At 43.8% G+C, this 20,501-nt stretch overlaps 1 protein-coding gene across 5 annotated transcripts in view; it reads left to right on the forward strand.

The window, feature by feature from the left end:
* The window catches only part of LOC129192158 (G patch domain-containing protein 2-like), a 59,766-nt gene that overhangs the window by 10,068 nt on the left and 29,197 nt on the right, over positions 1–20,501 (forward strand). For 3 of the 5 annotated variants that reach the window (XM_054795830.1, XM_054795831.1, XM_054795832.1), the window contains exons 1-8: positions 908–995; positions 2,686–2,790; positions 4,932–5,603; positions 9,977–10,038; positions 11,428–11,574; positions 11,718–11,797; positions 11,863–11,927; positions 11,998–18,320. In XM_054795830.1, coding sequence (XP_054651805.1) covers positions 4,939–5,603; positions 9,977–10,038; positions 11,428–11,574; positions 11,718–11,797; positions 11,863–11,927; positions 11,998–12,085 — 1,107 coding nt within the window. In that variant the 5' untranslated portion in view covers positions 908–995; positions 2,686–2,790; positions 4,932–4,938 and the 3' untranslated portion in view covers positions 12,086–18,320. Of the gene's footprint in view, positions 1–907; positions 996–2,685; positions 2,791–4,931; positions 5,604–9,976; positions 10,039–11,427; positions 11,575–11,717; positions 11,798–11,862; positions 11,928–11,997; positions 18,321–20,501 lie in introns of those variants that run through there. The other 2 variants (XM_054795833.1, XM_054795829.1) reach the window with 2 other exon arrangements.

Raw genomic sequence — 20,501 nt, forward strand, 5'->3', positions numbered from 1 at the left:
TCTCGTGTATCGAGCCCATCAGACTCACCGCCCTAGAGGTCACTCTCATCCGGGTCACAGCACCAACGTGACAGTGGTCACCCATGCAATCTGGCCATGCACCGGCCGGAGCTTGAACCACCAGTCCACAGATCCCCACTCAATAAGATTTGAGCAACGTTAGCCTGAGCTGTCAGCTCGTGGTCCAGCGTGGCTCTTAAGGTGTCAGGGAGTGAGGTTTGCCAATGTACTCTCACAAAGCCGCATCAGCAGGCATTCATTCGTTAGACTCATTCATGTACTTGCGCAAACTTCCCAGCAGCCAGACATGATCAATCGAGCCCAAAGTTGCAACTCAGACTCTGTGCAAAGCCCTTCTGAAATGCATGAATATGAAGTTCTCTTGCAGAGGGCTCATTGAAATGAGGAATTACACGAAAGATAAAGCACTTTATCACCAGTGAAAGACGAGACAATGTACATTGAGAAATTGGGAAGATGGCAGAAACAATGAATATTAAGTGCCTGAGAATCTAAAGCTGCTGACTAAATTGAAAGTGTGTATCCTGAGGGGGCAAGCTTTCCAAATTGCTAATTACTGCTGCGAAAAGGGCTCTGCTTCTGATATGTTTGCTTGTGAAAGGCACTCACTTAATGAAGCAGTGGCTCAAGTTTCTTTTTTAATTATTTTAATACTTCTACTAGCTGGCTTTCAGGGCTCTCTCCGGACTGCCTCCCAGGCCAGAACAATGGAGGGCCCTGGAGCGCGGTTTCCCCACAGGGCCGAGGAAAGGAGGCCCGTGGCTGCGTACTGAGGGAGCTGCTCAGCCCGCTGAAATATGGCGGCGACAGATAAGGTGGCAGCAGCACACTGAAGCTCTCTCCCAGGGGCCCAAGGGGAAATTTGCAGTTATTAAGAGGAAGATGAAAGAGATTAAATGGCTTTTGTACTCATTTTCACAGACTTTTCTTTTTGTATTATTTGGCTGCTCTTGGTCTGAGAGATGGGGAAAGTGGTAAATTACTTTTTTTTTTTCATTCATCAACACACTAGCTTGGCGAGGCAATGAGCCGTTGCTGAAAGATGTTATACATGAGTCTTACTATTGTTTTAAAATGTGCTGGAGCTCCACAATGACTCTAATCTTATCATCTACAACTAATGACACACTTTACATGGTTGGGGATTTTGTTTAACATGTATTAAAAGTACTTGCCTTCCTGGTGGTGCATGAACTAAATGTAATATGAACCAGTGCTAATTGTGACGCTACTTACCAGAGGTGGGAGAAAGTCAATATTATGCAAGTCTCAAGTCTTCAGTATCAATTCAAGGCTCAAGTAAAGACATAAAAGTCCAAGTCAAGTCTCAAGTCAAGTCAAAACAAGACAGCTCAAGTCAAATCCAAAGTCATAGGCTTGAAATTTTTGAGGCATAGGCACTGTTTAGTGTCTACCAAATAAAATAACATTTTTAATTTTGCGGTTTCACTCCATCGCAGTTTTTCAAAAATATATTGATGAATAAATAGCCATAAATAGATGGCGTCCTCCTGTACGAATGCGTTCTTGAAATCTGCTCTTGAGATTCCTCACTGCAACATGTCAGCTGGGATACTGTGAATTTCATCCTGAATTCTCGGTTTTAACTCATCCAGAGTTCTTGGTCGAGTCGTGTACACTTCACTCTTGAGATAGCCCCACTAAAAAAAATTAAAAAAAAAATCAAACAGACAAATCTGGCGATCTAGGGGGGCCAGGGGACGTTACCGAATCTTGAGATCACGCGGTTACCGAACAATTCTTGCACAGCCTCCAATGATTGGCGTGCGGTGTGTGATGTCGCTCCATCCTGTTGAATCCAGGTTTCTTGAACGTGTGGAAAATTGTTCAATTCAGGTGTAACGAAGGATTGTAACATCTCCACGTAACGATTCGCGGTGACAGTGACTGAGATCCCCTGGTCATTTTCCAAAAAATAAGGTTTGTTGTTTTTATGAAACATTTTTATGGCTAGCGCACGCTGTTGCCCGTTCCACTGATCCATGGTTACTAAAATGGAGGAGTGTTTACTTGCTCATGTCTGCCAATATGCACTTCAAAAAGTCCAGTTTTTTTGCGTCACCCTGTATCTTCTCATTACACAATACTATAGAAATAAAATCTAGACAGCACAGAGTAGTCAATGTACAGCTTTTATAGCAGTGTAGATTCACTGTCCTCTGAAAACAAGTCAACAAACAGCCATATTTGTCTAAAAAGCTGGCAACACAAGTGAGTACATCCCACAGTGAACGTGTCCAAATTGTGTGTCAATATTATTCTTTTTGGGCATGGAGTTCACCAGAGCTTTTATTTGTGCTGAGTACTGTGGTTTTTAAAGGACAATATGTTACATATAATGCTATACAAGCTGTACACTGACTACTCTATTGCCCGAAGGGACCTAACTGGAATGAGCTCAGAATGTACTTCTCACATTACCACCCATTACATGACCTATTTAAGGTCACTCAGCTTTTTGCACATAATGAGCAAACATTATCACTCATTGAACCACTTTTATAATTGCATTTTATATGCATTTTAATCAGTACTGCTGCTAGATGTACTACATGTTTATGCAGAACATATTGAGCTCTCATGTAGTTAAAGAGAATCCACAGAAACAGCAAATAACAGTCATGTCGTTATCTTTACGTGCAGTCGGCAGTCGTACAGTCGGTCCTCGCCCTGATTGGCTGAGCAGCAAGGCGGAAGTGGGTCTGACAGCTTTGCTGAAAGCAAAACAAGAGGAGCTGCAGTCTGCTGGTGAGTGCAAGGAACGTTTCTGACACCTTTCTTTACACAAACCCACGGTCTCATTTCTGTGTACTGTTCAATGAGCTTGACGCGTGTCTGTGAGAGTCCACCGCGGCGATTTGTGTCGCTGTCTGGATGACTTTGTAGCAACCTGAGTTCACACGTGTGATGTTATGTAACACGGCAACGAGCATGCAGGCATCACCGCCTCCACCCGTGTTGGTGTTTACACTAAATGCAAACGCAGATTTAACAAAGAATGTATTCCACAGCCACACTGTGTGTCTATTCTGATACAATATTCAGCAAAACTACACCACTGACTTTGTTGTTTATTGTCACTACAGTCATTTGGCGATATACAGAATTAGCCGAACAGGCGAATGTTGATTCGGCTCTCATTCCAATTTGAAAGGTTGTTTTGTGCTTATATTATGGCCAAAAAGAGATCACCACTCGAACCTAGCTAAGCAAATAGATAACAGAATGGTGGCCGACAGGGGCGCAACGTCCTAATGCACCAAACTAAATTAACTGGGATTAACTGCTTGAGAGAAATGCTGCAAGTTCACGGAACAAAACAGAAGTTAGCTAGACTACCAGGGGAGCCAGACCTGCGCTACGCAAACATTAGCCGGCTACCAAGTTGCTTAACCATAACTGATGCAGTGAGTTGCTTCTCATTTGTCAAACACGCATGTCAAAAGACACGTACTGTGTTTGTCGAAAAAATATTGGTTCATCTATTTCAAAAGGGTCAATTATTGGCTTTATGGACGCTCTGATCAGGGTATTACGCTGCCAATTCCGATCCGATCATCCATGAGTGAGATTGGCCGGTACCAATACCGATCACATGGATTAAATGTAGATTTTTAAATGTATTTATGATGAGTGCTATTGGCTGGGGCTGCCATTAGACAATTCCAAGGGCCCCTGGCAAATAGGTAATAGGCAAGGCTGGACACACTACGTGTTTTTGTTCATTAAACATCCATCCATTTTCTATACCGCTTCTCCTCATTAGGGTCGCTGGGGCATGCTGGAGCCTATCCCAGCTGACTTCGGGCGACAGGCGGGGTACACCCTGGACTGGTCACCAGCCAATCGCAGGGCACATATAGACAAACAACCATTCACACTCACATTCATACCTATGGACAATTTAGAGTCACCAATTAACCTCACCTGCATGTTTTTGGAATGTGGGAGGAAGCTGGAGTACCCGGAGAAAACCCACGCGCACACGGGGAGAACATGCAAACTCTACACAGAAATGCCCAAGGGAGAATCGAACCCAGGTCTTCCCGATCTCCAGGCTGTTACTGTGTTGGCCAACGTGCTAACCACTAGACCACCGGTTCGTTAAACAGCAACACACAAATTGTGTTTTCAGGACAAGACATAATTAGTATGACAACAAGAGAGCAACATTGTTCAGTGACACTTGAAAAAGGTATTATGTACCCCATGAACGTGATGGGGTTGGCTTTTCCTCACTGGAAGGACAGTGGTGATCATCACCTTCCAGCTCACGCACGCCTGGCCTCTTCAGGATGCATCGGTGTGCAAGTATAACATTTCTATGTATTTTATTGTCTGATTTGCAAGAATAAAGATGCCACACTTACATGACATACATTATCCAGGTTGGAGAGAGCCATGGTTTATAATAAATGTTTCTGCAACATTGCATTATTGGCAAACAGAAACTTGCAGGCGCCATAAGCCGACTCAGTGTGCACGGAGATGGTAGACGGGGCTTGCGCACTAAGCCGAGAAGCCACGCTCACAGTGGCCATGTCGTAGGTTTCTGCCCTGTTGTATTTGATCAGGAAATGTGCAAATTCAGAGAATTTTTACTTGCGAAAATTTTAAAAACGATTGGAATCATACAGAAAATAAATTTCTAATACAGTTCAATGGACACATTAATATTTATTTTATGTTATTTGTTTTTTTTTCAATTTTTCATCATGACAAGTGAGGCTTTGCCTCACCTGCCTCCCCTGACCGCACGTCACTGTTGTATGTATGTGTATACAGTGTACTGTATATGTGTGTGTGTAACATACTGTATATATGTTTTTATATTATAAACTTACAGTCTGTATAATAATCTACTGAGTGCCTCTCTTGTGTGATTTCAGCATTGAAATGGATGAGCTGGTGCAGGACCTGGTGTCTGCCCTGGAGCACACCTCGGAACAAAGTAAGCTCGGGGAGCTGTGGGAGGAAATGGTTTTGAGTCCACGTCACCGGCGGCGGCAGGTGCGCCGTCGAAGAGGCCAGAAACACCGTTGTGAATCTTCGCTCCATCCACCTGAGCGAAGACACCACTGGGTCGAAGCATCGGAATCCAGTTTAGATGAAACTTCTCAAAACTCCTGGCGGAACTCTCCGCCTCTTTTGACAACGTCGGCAGCCAACTGCAGCAACTCTGATGACATGTCCATCAATAGCCAGTGGCACTCCCTTGTGAGCCGCCCGATCAGGACCGGGCAGCCCTCCTGGCCCGAGTCAGACTCCTTATCTGAGAATAATCTAGGACGTCAGCTCAAGAGGAAGAGGAGGATTAAACGTATGAACCCGCCTGTTCAAGTCAGATTGCAGCATAAGTTAAAGGTTTCCGCCATGGAAAGGAAAAAACTGAGGCCCAGGCCATCCAGGATGCAGCATCTGTCAAGACTGAAGAACAGCTCCAGCGGTTGGGTTGGACGAAACCGGCAGTCTGATGGGGTCAGCCTGATGGGAAAGCAGCGCTGGAATAGGAAGATCACTTTGGAACACCGAGATGCTGCAGAGGAGAATATGTCTGAGGGGTAACATTAAACTCACAAAGCTTAGTTGCATTTTTAAAACACATATCATATATTCCTCCCCTTTGTATTTGTGTGTTAAACATTCCACACATGACACTGGAGTTACGAACGTTAAACCCGCTTGGTTAAGTACTTGGTCAGTTTGAAATAACAGGAAGTACCCTGTCAGCCTTTAAATGCTAAGTTACCAGGGTACCAAAAGCTCATGACCATCGCTGTAATAAGGCACAATCAATCAAAGAAGGTGAGTCCATATAGGCTCTCGTGTATATGTCGTCAATATTCACTCTGTCCTTAACAAAACCCCCTCAAAAAATGTATCACAATCATGCCGCTTCACTTTAAAGTATCAAGTTGACATTAAAAATGAATGATGGAGTCTCTTCATCCCCGGCTCCTATAGCAGAAATGATCACCTGGGAGAGATCTTTGATAGTTATGCCTCCGGGCATCTGCCATCTCATTATTTCCTTTCCAGAAATATTGTCACAAATAAATAAGTGACTTTTATTGATTTGTTTTGAAATGAAGTCCTTTCCCGGGCTGCATAATTAAAGCTGTGCCAGTGTCCCAGGATGCACTCTGTTGCATGCCTCCTGTTTAGTGAAGCCAAATGGCAGCAGAGATGGACGCTGTGTTATCACAGTGAACATTTTCTTCTAAAATGATCAGTGGCATCTAAAGAACCATTCCAGTGGTTACTTGCTTGTATGAAAAGCTGAACTCGTATCCACTTCAAATGATTAAACATATACATAAATGTTTACCATAAAAGAATCAAATGGGGAAAAACACACTATATTATGTATGTCCATTAAAAATGGCCATTAAATCTTGTCATTCCAATTATTAATGTCCCATGCTGAGCTTTGGTATGAAAGCATCATTATTTGATTATTTGATCATCTAAAACATTTTAAGACAGTGTTTTGTGGTAAGCAGTAATAGGTCAAGGCACAAGGCTTTACATCTTGTGGTTTAATTTGTGCTGACCTCCCTAGCCCCTAAACGGTACTTGTTTTCTTACTTTATGGAAAAATCAATAGCTGTCCTGACAGAAAACAGCTCCAGAGAAGAAATAAATGGGAACACCATCGCGCGCTGTCAATCATTTCTCACTTATACAACGCCAAAGCGCTTGATTGCTGTTCAGTAGACTGCCACACTGATGTGAGGGCCGAGCAGTCCTAATGGTTAAGTCCATGCGGAGGTGAACGATTTAGAAGAATGCTGGAAGCGATGAGGGGTTGACAGAGGTACAACAGCAGTATTTATAATCCTGCTGTGTACGCTCCATCTGATGCCATTGTGAAAATGTCTTTTGAAGCACTCAGATTTTGTTGAGCTCCGTTCATTCCATTAACCTTTGTTGTATGCTCTCCTAAAGCATGCTTCTACTCAAGGTCACCCGTCCGATGCACACACACAGCAGAGCCTTGAGCTACCCGAGTGCAAGCAAAGCAGATGTTGGCAGCTCCTTCATTAGAGCGGGTGCAGCCTGCTAGGCCACGGGGCCACCTGGCATCCCGGCTGGTCCTGCAAGTCGGCCTCACCTGTGGGTTAGACGCCACATGACGCTGATGGTGGCTTCCATACTGCCACCAGGACGGAGCACAACAATGTATCTTGCCTTGATTCTCTCTCTTGCTGTGTTTTCAAAACTCCGCAAGGAGCTTTGTGCCATTTGCCCAAGTTAATTTTCATAAATCTCTGAGTATAATCCAATTACTGCAGCTCAGGGAGGGAGGGATAACCTTATAATCAGACACCCATAGAAGAGGGCATGGATTTGGGTTGCGGTGGCTTGTTTGAAAAGCCCACAGATCCATTGTTATCAGGGTTGTGTTTCCTTCCGTCTCTCTGCCTCGACTTTATTCCTCAGCAGAATGAGCCCAGCTCAATAAATGGTGGCGAGCCTGTAATCTCTGTGCAAACTGGTCGGCCTCTCCCAGGAGCTGGGGATTATATCCTAATGATTAGCGCTCATCTGGATACTGTGTTTTTCTTCACTTTTTTGCCTTGTATCGAGACAATAGGACCACGGGGGGTTAAGTTCACCACCAAAACACTGGGATGCATTTTTTTTTTGCCCTTGCCATTGTTTCTTTGTGGACTTATGGCATTTCATAGCTAATGAAGACCCATTTTTCACATAGGGTATAATCCGCTACAGAGCAATTTACAACTGGGTGCAGAATTTGTAATATCCTTTGATTTTGTTATGCAAAGCGGCCCGAGTTATCTTTAAATGTTTGTCATTCCCACTTGACAAAGGTCAAAGAGAGTAGAGGTGTTTCTTTTTGTTCTTAGAAAAATGGGTGTGTGAATTATTAATTTCATCAATTAGTCAACACTTAATGGAAGCAGACTCGCACGGCCCTCTAAGTGAGGTCACATTACACATTTTAATGCAGTTTAACACCTAATGTGTGCCCCTTGCTAATAGTCTTTATGTTTTCATTTCAAAAGTCCACACATAAGGTTAGCATGTTGGCCACACAGTCTGGAGATCGGGAAGATCTGGCTTCGAATCTCCGTTTGGGCATCTCTGTGTGGAGTTTGCATGTTCTCCCCATGCGTGCGTGGGTTTTCTCTGGTTACTCCGGTTTCCTCCCACATTCCAAAAACATGCATGTTAGGTTAACTGGGGACTCTAAATTGTCCATAGGTATGAATGTGAGTGTGAATGGTTGTTTGTCTATATGTGCCCTGTGATTGGCTGGCGACCAGTCCAGGGTGTACCTGCCTCTGGACCGAAGTCAGCTGGGATAGGCTCCAGCATACCCCCGTGACCCTAATTAGGATAAGCGGCATAGAAAATGATGGATGGATGGAAGTCCACCAGTAAGAAGCAAGTGAATCGAAGAAGAACAGCTGCCCATCTGTCAGTTTGTTCCTGCTGTAGCTCTGAATGCGTTAAACAGCAGCACACCAAGCCAAAGCAAAAAGGTTCACTAATGGTAGCACTGATGATGCTTTGCTAGACTCAAGCTGCCAGCAAGACCCATTCAGAGGTTGTCTAGAGCTGAGCCCAGGCCTGAGGAGTCAGTCTAGAATGGGTTATGGGACATGTCCCGAAATAGTTGGCTAGGCCACACATGGTCCAGTTTTCCTGGAGAGGTCTGCATCCATTCACATCTTCTGGATGTGAGCGGAGAAGATGCAGGACCATCTGGCTGGGAGGGTTTTTTTTCTGATCCTGATGCTGCTGTGCATATGCAGCATGGCAATGCCCACTATCAGTGCATATATGACCCTCCATCCTCTAGTGGTGGAAAGGCCAGCAAAGGTAAAGATTCAGATTCAGATTCAAGAGTTTTATTGTCATGTGCATAGTAAAACAGCAGTTATACCATGCAATGAAAATCTTATTCTGTTCATACTCCCAAGAAAAGAAAGGAAACACAAGAAAGAATAAGAACATAAGAAACATAAACACATAAACATATATACCAATAAATTAAGCAACAACAACAGAAGAGACATTAATACAAGCAAATAATACAAATAAATAAATAAATAAATAAATAAATAAATAAATAAATAAAGTGCTATGAGTGTGTGCGTGTGTTGCGTGCGGCGTGTGCGAGTGCTTCGTTGAGAACAGCCAACATGCCACTGTAGCAAGGAAAACTTGGAATGGACTGTGTGCGATTTTGGAAAGAAAAATCCTCTCAAGCTCTTTTACCATTAGCTGTATCACTAGCATCCCTCATTCCTCATGACCTTGAAGTGACTGGAGGTCACAGAGCAAGTTGGCTGAGGTGTGAGTTTGGCAGAGACACCAGGGGTGAACAGGGTTGCCCGGAGGTGCGGTGACAAGCTGTGGCGGCGGAACAGTCAAGGCAACATAGCAGATGTTGGCGAGTTGCAGTATGTGGAAGCAGCCGCTCCATGTGTGGGGCACAGACAGAGGGAGGGGCAGGCCCGGGGAATGTGTTTCACTCTCCTGTCATCCTCCACCACAGCAGCCCGATTATATTGGAGCTGACAGCGTAGGATATTCAATTAGATTGTGCATGTCACTTGGTGGCTTGGATCAGAGTCATTCCTCCTGCCTTTGTGTTTGCCATCCCAGCAACGGAACACATGGCATGCTCTCTCTTTTTGTGCCACTTCCATTTATGTCGACCTCCAGCTGCAGACCACTTCTTTAATTTTATTATTGATTGCTTCATGTAAAATATTGACATGGCAGGGCACAATGTACATTTTGGTTTCACATTGTTCCCTTTTCATCTGCTGTACTATTGTTTGACCTAAGAATCCATTGAGTTCAACATGACAGATTTAAAGAGAATTTACTGGCCTGTAATGTAGCTGATGAAACAGGTCCATGTCACTGTGGGATGTTTTTGCTCTTCTCTTTGCAGTGAAACCAGCAGTACCTGCAGCAGTGACCCTGGCCTTTTCACCAATGACGAAGGGAGGCAAGGTATTGAAAACAATGTTAACCTCCTTTCTGACATTTCAGTCATTCAAATCAAATTTGAACCGAGCTTTGCTCAGCTGAACCCCCCCCCCCCCCCCCCCCAAAAAAAAAAAAGAAGGCTGTTTTGCTCCAATGGGCTGTTTGCTGGGCACCCAGGCGACTCTAATAAGACGTTGTCATGTCGTGTTAATGAGCGCTGAAGCCTTTGCTAATCTCATTAGCCGTGGTTTGGGCCAGTCGGCCTCTGATTTAACAGTTGTCACTACACCTTGACTATGAGAGGCATGCTGCCTGTTACTGGTCTGCTGACTGACAGGTCCGAGAGGAGCCTCCTGTCCGGGGACTAAACTAGTGCTGTCTACTTGTAGGAGTAATTAACTCACAAATGCACTTAGCGCCGTTGTACTTACAAACATGTAGACTTTATGAATTTTCATGACAGCACTTTCCCCAAAAAACATGTAAAAAGATGTTACAAATGTTAAGTGTATGAAAAACAGTGGCAAATAAAACTTTGCACTCACAGAACATTCATGCCAGTGATAACAATCATGACTTGACACCACGTCATTTTTAGATATCGATTAGAGCTGTCAAAGTTAATGCTTACGCGTGATTGACATGCGCACGTCCCGTTTGAGCTTCGGTCCACACTGTAATTTAAGAAAACCCAGCGGTGGATGTGGAGCCACAAGCGGGAACAAATATTGAGGAGAAATGGACAGAGAAAAGTGTATTTTGAATGGTAAGTTTAGCTGAGTTGTCATGGAGTACGAACGTCGACTGCCAGAGAGAAGTGAAAAGGTGGAGCATTGCCGGGATTTTAAATTGTCATTTATACAGTGGTACCTTGGCATACAAGTGTCCCAAATACCAAGTGTTTTTTTTTTTTTGAAGCAAGCCGGCTCTCGGTTGATTTTTTGCTTTGAACGGCGAGCTAAAATTTGGGTTACGTGCTGCTAGTTTGGCAGGCTTAGCCTCGGACAGCAGTCAATGTGACCATGGCTGAAGACGAGAATGGATGTAAATACCATTGACAGTGTCACCGGGAAAGATTTTCTTTTTTTTTTTTTAATTTTTTAATCTCGCAAGATCTCATGACACAAAATCTCGTGACACCCCTAATTTCTAATATCCAAGGTTAAATCATCAATCAAGAAAAGACTCATTTCATCATCACCATATCTCAATCATGTAACAATTATGAGCATGGAATTTCCCAATTGAACAACAATTGAAAAATATACATAGAATAGAAGATCCTTGTCAAGATCTCTGCTCTTTTGGAGAACGTGTCATATGTGCAACATTATCAGCACCAGCAGCATCATTTGGAAGCAGTAACATCTCCCCTTTCCTTGTGTGTGTGTGTGTGTGTGTGTGTATTTGTAGGTGATGATGAGCAGAGTGACTGGTTCTTTGAGGGCGACTGTGGAATTGGGTCCAGCGTGGCTAGCTTGCTGCCCAACTGGGACTCAGACAATCACAATTCCAGAGATGTCAACCGCCCCTCGCCCACCTCTCTGCCATCTCTGAGAGGTTGTGGAGTGTTTTGTCTCTTTGAGAAGACTTGCTGGAAAAAAAGAGCAAATATATATATATATATATATATATATATATATATTTGCTCTTTTTTATAATAACAATAAAGATTAAATGTAGCCTTCCCCCCTCTGATACAGGCTATTGTTCACATTTAAAACGCTTGCCTCGCCCTGCTGCTTCTTACATCAGGACCAATAGGGGAAAGTTCTCCAGCAAGGTGTGTATTTTGATGTTCCCATATGTGTTTTCTTTCATAATTCACAATTTGAATTTGTATTGCAGGGCAATTCTACACCAGAGTTTGTGGAGAGACTGAGACACCTTTCTCATGATCATCATTATAGAGAGTAAGTAAGCAATTAAACTCAAATTCATCTTAGCCATCATCATTCACTCATTCAAATTGTCTCCTTTTAGTTTCTCTGCTGTTGGACACCATGGCCAGGTATGTTTCATTCAAGGTGTAGTCTCGCCTTTCTTTATCATTTTACCGTGTAGTCCATAAGATCTTGCCATCTTTAGCCTCCGCCTACAGTTTGTGTTCACTGACGACACGTTAGAATCCTCTCAAGGGTCTATTGGAGAAACAAATTCTGCCTTTTTCCAATGAAGCTCGCTTTATTGATGAACACATGGGCGGCACACTCACTTAAATGAATCAGTTACAGAGTGCAGGTCACTTTTAATTAGAGAAACCTACATTATGTTAGCACTGCGAGTTTGTTTGTGTATGTTGAGCTGACACAGACGCACAAGACCCCCGAATGTTTTCATTCGTGCCCTGGCGTTGGCCCGTGTCCATTTCATAGCGACAGTGGAAATACACTGCCATTAGCTGTACATTGCAGACAAAACACGCTTTTGCACTGTTCATTTCAATAATGAATTTGTTTAATTGTTTTTTTCCCGCATTAAGGACTTTTGTCTAAAGCCAAGTTGTACATTGTAAAGTAGCCTGACGTCTCAGTTGATAGTCAGCATGCAGGGACACTTTAATTTAAAAGTTTTCAAGGTCGGCATTCCCAAATAGAATTTATGTTGACATAAATTCATGACATGACAGTAATGCTGATTTAAGTGCAAATCTTTTTCCAGAAAGTTTTGTCAAAGCATCACATAGCTCCCAGTCAGACCAAGATACTATTGCATGTGTATGGGAGGTGGAGTGGGGGTGCACTGAGGAGCCAGCAGCTCCTTTAGCCTTACAACTGTGGGGCTCCTCCTGATTGTCTAGTGTCCACATTGTCTGTTTATGGTGCATTCCTAATTTTGTTTCACACGCCACCTCCCTCACTCTCTCGGGTTATTTCCCAAAGCTCTCCTTGATGAGGGGCAAATACACGACTGCTATGAAAAGCCCCTGACTTCTTAGGGCGTTCTTTTCCAAACAGACTCTTTCTTCTCCACCTGAAAGGTTCCTTCAGATTCCAGTTTTGAGGCATTGTGAATACTAATATCTCTCTATTAAAAAAGCCCTCATATCCCTGCCATGCTCTCATTTGAATGGCAGACTCAGGGGAGACCTCTTAATTCCTTTATAGTGGGATTCAAGACCCTTCACTTCAAAAAGTATAAATCATACTCCCAAATGAACGAGGGAGAGCGAGGGATTGACGAGAGGGGCTTCTGATGTGTCCCGTCGGACTCGCTGGCTGAATCCGTCTCCCCAAACTGCTCAAATCCACTCTCCAGTGAGGTGGCTTCTTGCATCCTCACCGGCCATCTCGGCATGCATGGCGTCCACACAAGTATGTCACAATGCCAGAACGGCTGATCCCCACTCTAAACAAACTTCAAATGACCTCCTTTTTCACTTTTTCATTTCTTTTTCGCATCTTACCCACATGATGGATTTCAAACCCTGAGGCCTGAGTGTAAAGTGTTTACCCTCTGGGCCGAGTGTGTGAATGAATCTTGCACTGCAACCACACCGGGATGACGTTATATTAATAAAAGCTGTCATCTCCTGTTTGGCGCCAGGTGATGACGACAATGGGAGATTTGATGTTAAGCGATGAAGGCGGCGATGAGCTCGCTCGTCGCTTATCCTCGTCTCGGAGTGGGACTTGCCTCAAAATGCCATAATGCTCGGAGTCGGCAAGCACGTTAGAATGCCATAGCAGCCTTCTCTCTATTGACTTATTTGTTACTAAATGACACTTGCGCTGTGAGATAAATCATAGTCCCAAGCCACTCCCTTCCCCGTTTTCATTTTAATTGTGAGATCTCTGTGTCAGCAGTTAGTATATTGGTGTGAGTGGCCTATTGATTATTGATTTGCAGCTATCGATTATGTTCCCTGGACACCCTAATCCTTTCTGATTCATTTGAATAGCTCTATTAATCTTGAGATCCTGCTCACACCTGAAGCGCAGTGTTCCCTGATGAAAATAGATAGCCATTTTGTAAAGGCCCCACCTCGCTCCTCTTTTGATTCATTCTTTTTAATTGATATATTTGCTTTTGGATGTGGGCGCCAAAATTGCAATTGACCCACTGTCAGTGATCTTTTAGTCAGCTCCCTGGGGGAGTACTTTGCCTTTAGGAGTGTCTCATCTGACCTGAAAAAAATCCATCCCAAACACTTTTTAGTCAGTGTCCTTGTGTCTTTGATAGAATTTAGTAGTTGTTCAGTTGCCTTTGTGACTTACTGCTTTTTCTTTCTTTTTTTACATTTTTTTACCACCAATGCACTTTTTAGTCATTTCTCTCACTTTCACACATTTTTGAGTGAAAACAAAATGCACTGCCATCTGCCATCCTCCCCAACTGACAAACACTACGTAAATGAATACAGTAGATCCAAGCTAATCACGCAAATTGTGAAAAAATGTAAATAGAAATGCCCATAAAATGCCTATTATTGACACCCTTAAGCCTAGGTTCCAACCGGTCGTACGGGCTCCTACGACCGGTCTACGTGCAAAAAACCCCTGCAAGTAACGCACATATGACACGCATGTAATGTGCTGATTTTCAAGCCGCACACTGGCCGCAGAGGTTGTTTGTCATGTCAAACAAACTCTACGGGTGTTTACGTTTTTTTCAGGTTGCAAGACAAACTTAAGCACTTTGTACGCCTTATTGCGTCGGCCGTACGGCGAACGTGTTTCTTTCGTACGTTTTGCTGGTGTCAGGTTTGGGCAAAATGTCTATTTTTTTTGTACATTTGCGGACTCCTATGTGTGCCGTGCGCCAAGTGCACACCACATACTTATTTGGTGCCACAGCTATGCTCTCCATGAACAAAAAAAGCAGCCAATCGGGGAAGGCCAAAAATTGCACGACCAAAAAAATCGTACATTCTGTTGTGACCTAGCTGGACTATGCTCCTTTGTCGAGGTGCCTCTGTACTCTACACCGCCTCACTCCTCCCCCTCCAAACCCTCTTTGATAGCTTGACATTCTCCTCCAATATCGGATCAACATTTGTAATAAAAGTGTACAACACTCTCCGTCGCTCTTTAATTGCCGTTGTTTGCTCGTGATGAACAAGCTAAATGCATAGAAGCATAATCCAGGCTTAAGGTCTCTAATATGCCTCACACATTAAAGATCTCGCAAGATTAAAATGAGACAAGGTTGTTAGTTTGGAGAAAGCTGTTTTTCAAGAACAGGGCAGCCAGAAGGCAATCAGACTGTGAACTATGGCATCACTACTAGGAATGATAATAACGCACACCTTGCCACCTACCTCAGTGTTTACAGCGTCAGCGAGTGACGTGTCTCTGTTTTTTCCGTCAAAGTTGAACTGCTGCCACTGCGTGTATTGTCCAAGCAGAAGCTGGAGTAATTCCACATTTCATCAGAGTCGCTTCATATCAACCCACCTAGATGTTCGGAATTGTTTGCACCATTAATCACCGAGCGATGGTATTTACGCTCGTTCTATTTGGCTGGGCAACGACTTTAAAAGCTCCAGCGATCACTGATTTTGTTTCACAACACACTTCATACGTAGAAGAGATCTGTGTTGACATTTTAGCGACATGGTCGCTATATTTAGCAAGAAGGGATTTGCATTAAAAGTGAAAGTCACAAAGTGTTTCTTTCTTGAAGTATTCGCTGTGCGACACTTCCGATTGTACATAAATACCGCCGTGCGATGCCGGTTTGACGCCGGTCTAAAAGCTGCATCAACCCCTCCATAATGCAGCTCTACAGGTCGAAGAAGGCAGAGTTTGGACTCGCTTTCCTGGCGAAACCAAGACAGTCTGTCTCGCCGAACACGCATGGGTGTCCAAAATGTGGCCCTGGGGCCATCTGTGGGATGTAGCACATTGTAGAAATAAAATAAAGGAAAACAAAGTAAAAGTGGAAAATAGAGCAAAAGGGCATAATGTAACTAGAAAAAGCTAAAATACTGACTGAAAAAGCGGTTAGCCTGGTTGTCAGGCTAGCACGACAACCACACTCCAGTTTTCTGTGGTGCCACCTCCATCTCCCTCTAAAGGCCCTGTCACACCTTGACGATTTAGCCAGCTCACGCCAACGTATGAAAAAATTGGCCAATACACTGGCATACGTCCAATAAGTTATGGGTAAGTTTTGTATAAGTTAAGAGCACGCTGAGACACGCCGGCATACGTCATAGTATGTCCAAGTCAAAAATGTTGTGCATGCACAAAACATTTCGACGTATGTCAACGTATGATTAATACAGCTCGCATCCGCGGGCAATAAGTTATGTGATCGTTGACGCCCGTTCACACACGTTAATTGTAAGTTACGTACAAGTCTAATACGTCAACATACCTTGAGACAGAACTGTCTTCTTGGCGAGTGAAGATGGAGAGGAGGAGAAGCTGTCGTGTTTGTATTTGCAGGTAAGTTTGCAGCTTGACCAGTAGAGGGCACTGTGACACTGGGAATGGAACCAACTTTTGATTTTTTTTATCAACTTTATTAATGCATTAGCGAGTCACAAATCCATGAGTGGTAGCATATGCAGCCTACACCAGGGGTCTCAGACTCGCGGCCCACGGGACGATAGTTTGCGGCCCCTGTCTTAATATAAAAAAATTATATTCGTGTGGCCCGCAACTTTGATATGAATGACACTTGTTGTGTCTGGAGCTTAACGAACCAATCACGGTGAGGTATATGGTCTCGAGGGTGGGACCTCGGCTGAACAAACCAATCACGGTGAGGTATATGGGCTCGAGGGTGGGACCTCGGCTGCACAAACCAATCACGGTGAGGTATATGGTCTTGAGGGCGGGACCTCGGGCGAACGAACCAATCACGGTGAGGTATATGATCTCGAGGGCAGTACATTTTATGCTTATTGTAAATTATGTTATTATAAGGTATTTGTAAATTAATTAGATTGGTTTTCTGCAAATAAACGGCCTATTTTCAGAGAGAATTATCACGAATAGGTGTTGTGTCAGTTGGGATAGGCTCCAGCTCACCCGTGACCCTAATGAGGACGTGCGGTATAGAAAATGGATGGATGGATGATTAGCATGGTTCTGACCGTCCTGTTTGGCCATCCCAGGGCCCGCAGCACTCCTCAGCATTGTCAGAGTAATGAAGACAGAGGGATGGACCTCGGCACATTAAGACCAGATGCGTAGGGGTATTACTTTTAATAGTTTCGGTGTGCCCCGTGAATTAATGGAACGTTTAAACAGGGATCGATTTTGGTATTAAAAAGTTAGTTTGCAAAGATTTACTGTGGGGAGTTCAATGGCTGAGCTCTTTATCAGGGGTGCAAATGGCTGGTTATGTGCTGTCCAACAGAGGTACGATTGAGGGATCGATAGGCGTGTGATTTACTAACTGCAGTACAGGTAATCAATAAGTATAAAAGTAAATGAAATATGCATTACTTGGATTTTATTAGAGCGGGGTAGCAGAGAGAGAATAACGGTGAGGCCATTTATTTTTATATCTATTGATTATACAACTTAGAGACTCAAAGGGAGCCCTGCGCAGCTCCCGACACCCCATGCCTGTGCACTCGTCATGTGATTTATGGGTGCTGAGGTCATGGAACATGCTGCCTGTTAAAAGGCTGCCCTGATGGGCCCTCATGGAAGCACATGGCTCGTGGGTGTGCTTGTGTTGCCACGCGGTCTCAGACGAGCCAAGGGGGTTAACGAGGGTGCGTGTCGTCCAGCCATCAGTCACCTGATCCAAGCAGGCTGTCTATTTTTATCATTTTATTCTATCTTTATTATTACACCCATCCCCCCAAATTCTCTTTATGATAAAGTATAGCATAAAATCTTCCCTTATTTTGTTTTACTGCAGCACCCTCAGCCTATCCACCCCCCTCCTCCCATACACAAACATCTATCACAGCAGAGCCCCCACCCCGCTCAAAGCCACCTGCCCCACCCACCCACCTTCGCTAGTGATGGAACGGACCTTGACCTTAAGTTTACATCTCAGAAGTCAGGGCTATTAAGCCAGTGGGGGGGGGCTTTTCCTATTTCAGGGCTCCTGACATATGACACAGGAGGCGCAGGGTAGGTGTAATTTGTTAATGTGAGCGCCGCACGTGCTCACCAAGACCGCCATTCTGTATGTTCCAAACATGCATTCATGAAAACAGACGTGGTGTAACATTTGTTATGTTATGCGAGATTGTGTCAACTGTGCATTGTTTGTTTTCAACTGAATTTGTGACTAAAATGTGTGCTTGTGTGCCTCGTAGAAACACTAGCCCCGGAGGGCTATTGCGCCTCTTCGTGAGCAGAGGAAACACAATACAGTGTCAGTCACACCACCAGGTAACGCCCTCCTCACACGGATACATCTGTGGCCTATTTGAATCTCACTTTAAACATTATCGGAGATTAAACCAAAGGATATAAAATTTTATGCATCTCAACGGAAGAGCTTTATGTCGCATTTAAGAGACGTTAAACTGTCTGGTTGGTAGTCCCGCAGAAACAATGTAGACAGTCTGAAGTCGTAGTTTCATCTTTGTGGTAGGACATGCACCCAATTGTGTGTGTTTGGACCAGTGGCCCTGCCTTTTTTCATTAGCCTGATGGTTCAGGGTCCAGTGTATTTGCTGGATTGAAATCAGAATTGGTTTGTCCAGCTTTTCTTCCGTGTCGCCTCTGTGTGCTTCACTTCCAGTGTTGCTGTTTGTCATTTGAATAAAAAATGCTGGTAGTTCCCTGATTTAGTGAGGGGTGCAGGCCTCTGATGTTTATTAATATAGCTGCACAGAGCACTGTACCGGGCTCCATCATTCATTTGGATAAAAGAGGTGGAATTTAAAACCAGACCCTGCTTTACTTGGATACAGATTGCATTCATTTATTGCACTGAGTGATGGAGCGGCCAGTGACTCTGTCCTTCACCTGCCCAGTGCTGAGCCACTTGCCATCAGAATAAAAAAGGACTCACCCCTGCCCTTAATGACACATTAAACTCAACATAAGGAACTTAGGGAATTCCCCAGTTTCTGGACCGATGACAGCCACAAGATTTATTTTTAAATGTCTTCCATAACATACATTATACCCTCCCAGCGCGTGAATTTTTGATTATTTTTTTAAATACTGGAAATGGTAATGTTTATTCTGCTAAAGCAATGTACAGTAGCAAACCATTTATACGTAAACATGTTCCTCAGCTATTTAAAAACAGCATGTCGTTTGCGTACTATCAACAAATATAATCCAGTAAGTGTTTACTATGTGAACCATCTCCCTTCAGGCCTGTGTACATTGTTCCAGGACAGTTTTGCTGGTTCTCGATCGAGTCTTGTGCCCTTTGTCCACTGTGATTTATCAAGCATCTCATGCTGTCCAATGCGGCTGCTCAGTGTAAATCTTTACCTTGGCAGTGTGCTACATCGCATCGCTCCTCAGTAATCTCAGCACCGGCAGGAGATGCATGCCGACAAACCTTCACGCGATTTTGCTGTTTCTCCTTTCTGACTGTAAGAAGTGAACAACCACTGGAGTTATCTTGTTTTCATGTCAAATTTTTGTTTAATGTGTTGCTGCATTTAATGACAAAGCACAGCTGAGCTCTGCACGTAGATCTTAGCAGACACAACAGCCCGATCTTTGTTGGTGTGGACCACAGGAAGTGGATTGTTGTTTGTGTTAGTGCTTGATTTGAAAGTCTGTAATCAGGAGTGAAAATGGTGTGCGGCCTGAGGTGTCTTCCTGGGCTCCATGGGGAATTACTGAGATGGTACCCAGCTGTTGCTTTGTCTTCCGTCTTTACCCTTTTAGCACTTCCACAGCAGTGCTTGTGAAAAAACCCCACACAACAACAGAAAAGAACATCGAGAGCCACGTATCTGTTTGGATTAGATCACCTCTCCATTTCGCAGCCTTGAATTGGCCATTTTCTGCTTTTCTCACCACCATCAATCAGCAAACTCAATCCAGCAACTCTTTCCCAGACATTTAATCAATTATGTCGGCCTTCCCTCATGGCTTACCTGGTGCCACCCATGTCTTAATTTCTAACAGTTTTGGACACGTGGTTATACATAAGGATGTGCCGATATTATCGGCCAGTACCATAAAAATGAGATATCATATCAGTGCCGGATTTGCTGCCAATAATGATATTGGACCCTGAGTGACGACGTCATGCTCCACACAGCAACAAGCTTGCTAGCTCAGTATGTCCGCAGTCTGGTAGTATTTCCAAGTTTCGGCTTGGATTGTAAATATGCAATTTGCAATGATTGTAAAGCCGTGCATGAGGAGATTAAGGGGTCTTTAATATTTCTAATCTAATATCACACTTCAGGAAGAATCACTCTGGACCACATGCAGCTCTCATACCAGCAGCAAAATAATCATTGATAGTAGACGTGTTGAATGAGCTGAGTTTATAATTTCACAGATTGTAGGACTCCAGAATTTCATACTTTGTTCTTAAATTCAGGCTGGAGTAATTAGGTTTGACTGAAGTTATCAGCCTCAGCCATCGAA

This window comes from Dunckerocampus dactyliophorus, chromosome 13 (genome assembly GCF_027744805.1).
Source record: "Dunckerocampus dactyliophorus isolate RoL2022-P2 chromosome 13, RoL_Ddac_1.1, whole genome shotgun sequence".
NCBI classification, from domain to species: Eukaryota; Metazoa; Chordata; class Actinopteri; order Syngnathiformes; family Syngnathidae; genus Dunckerocampus; species Dunckerocampus dactyliophorus.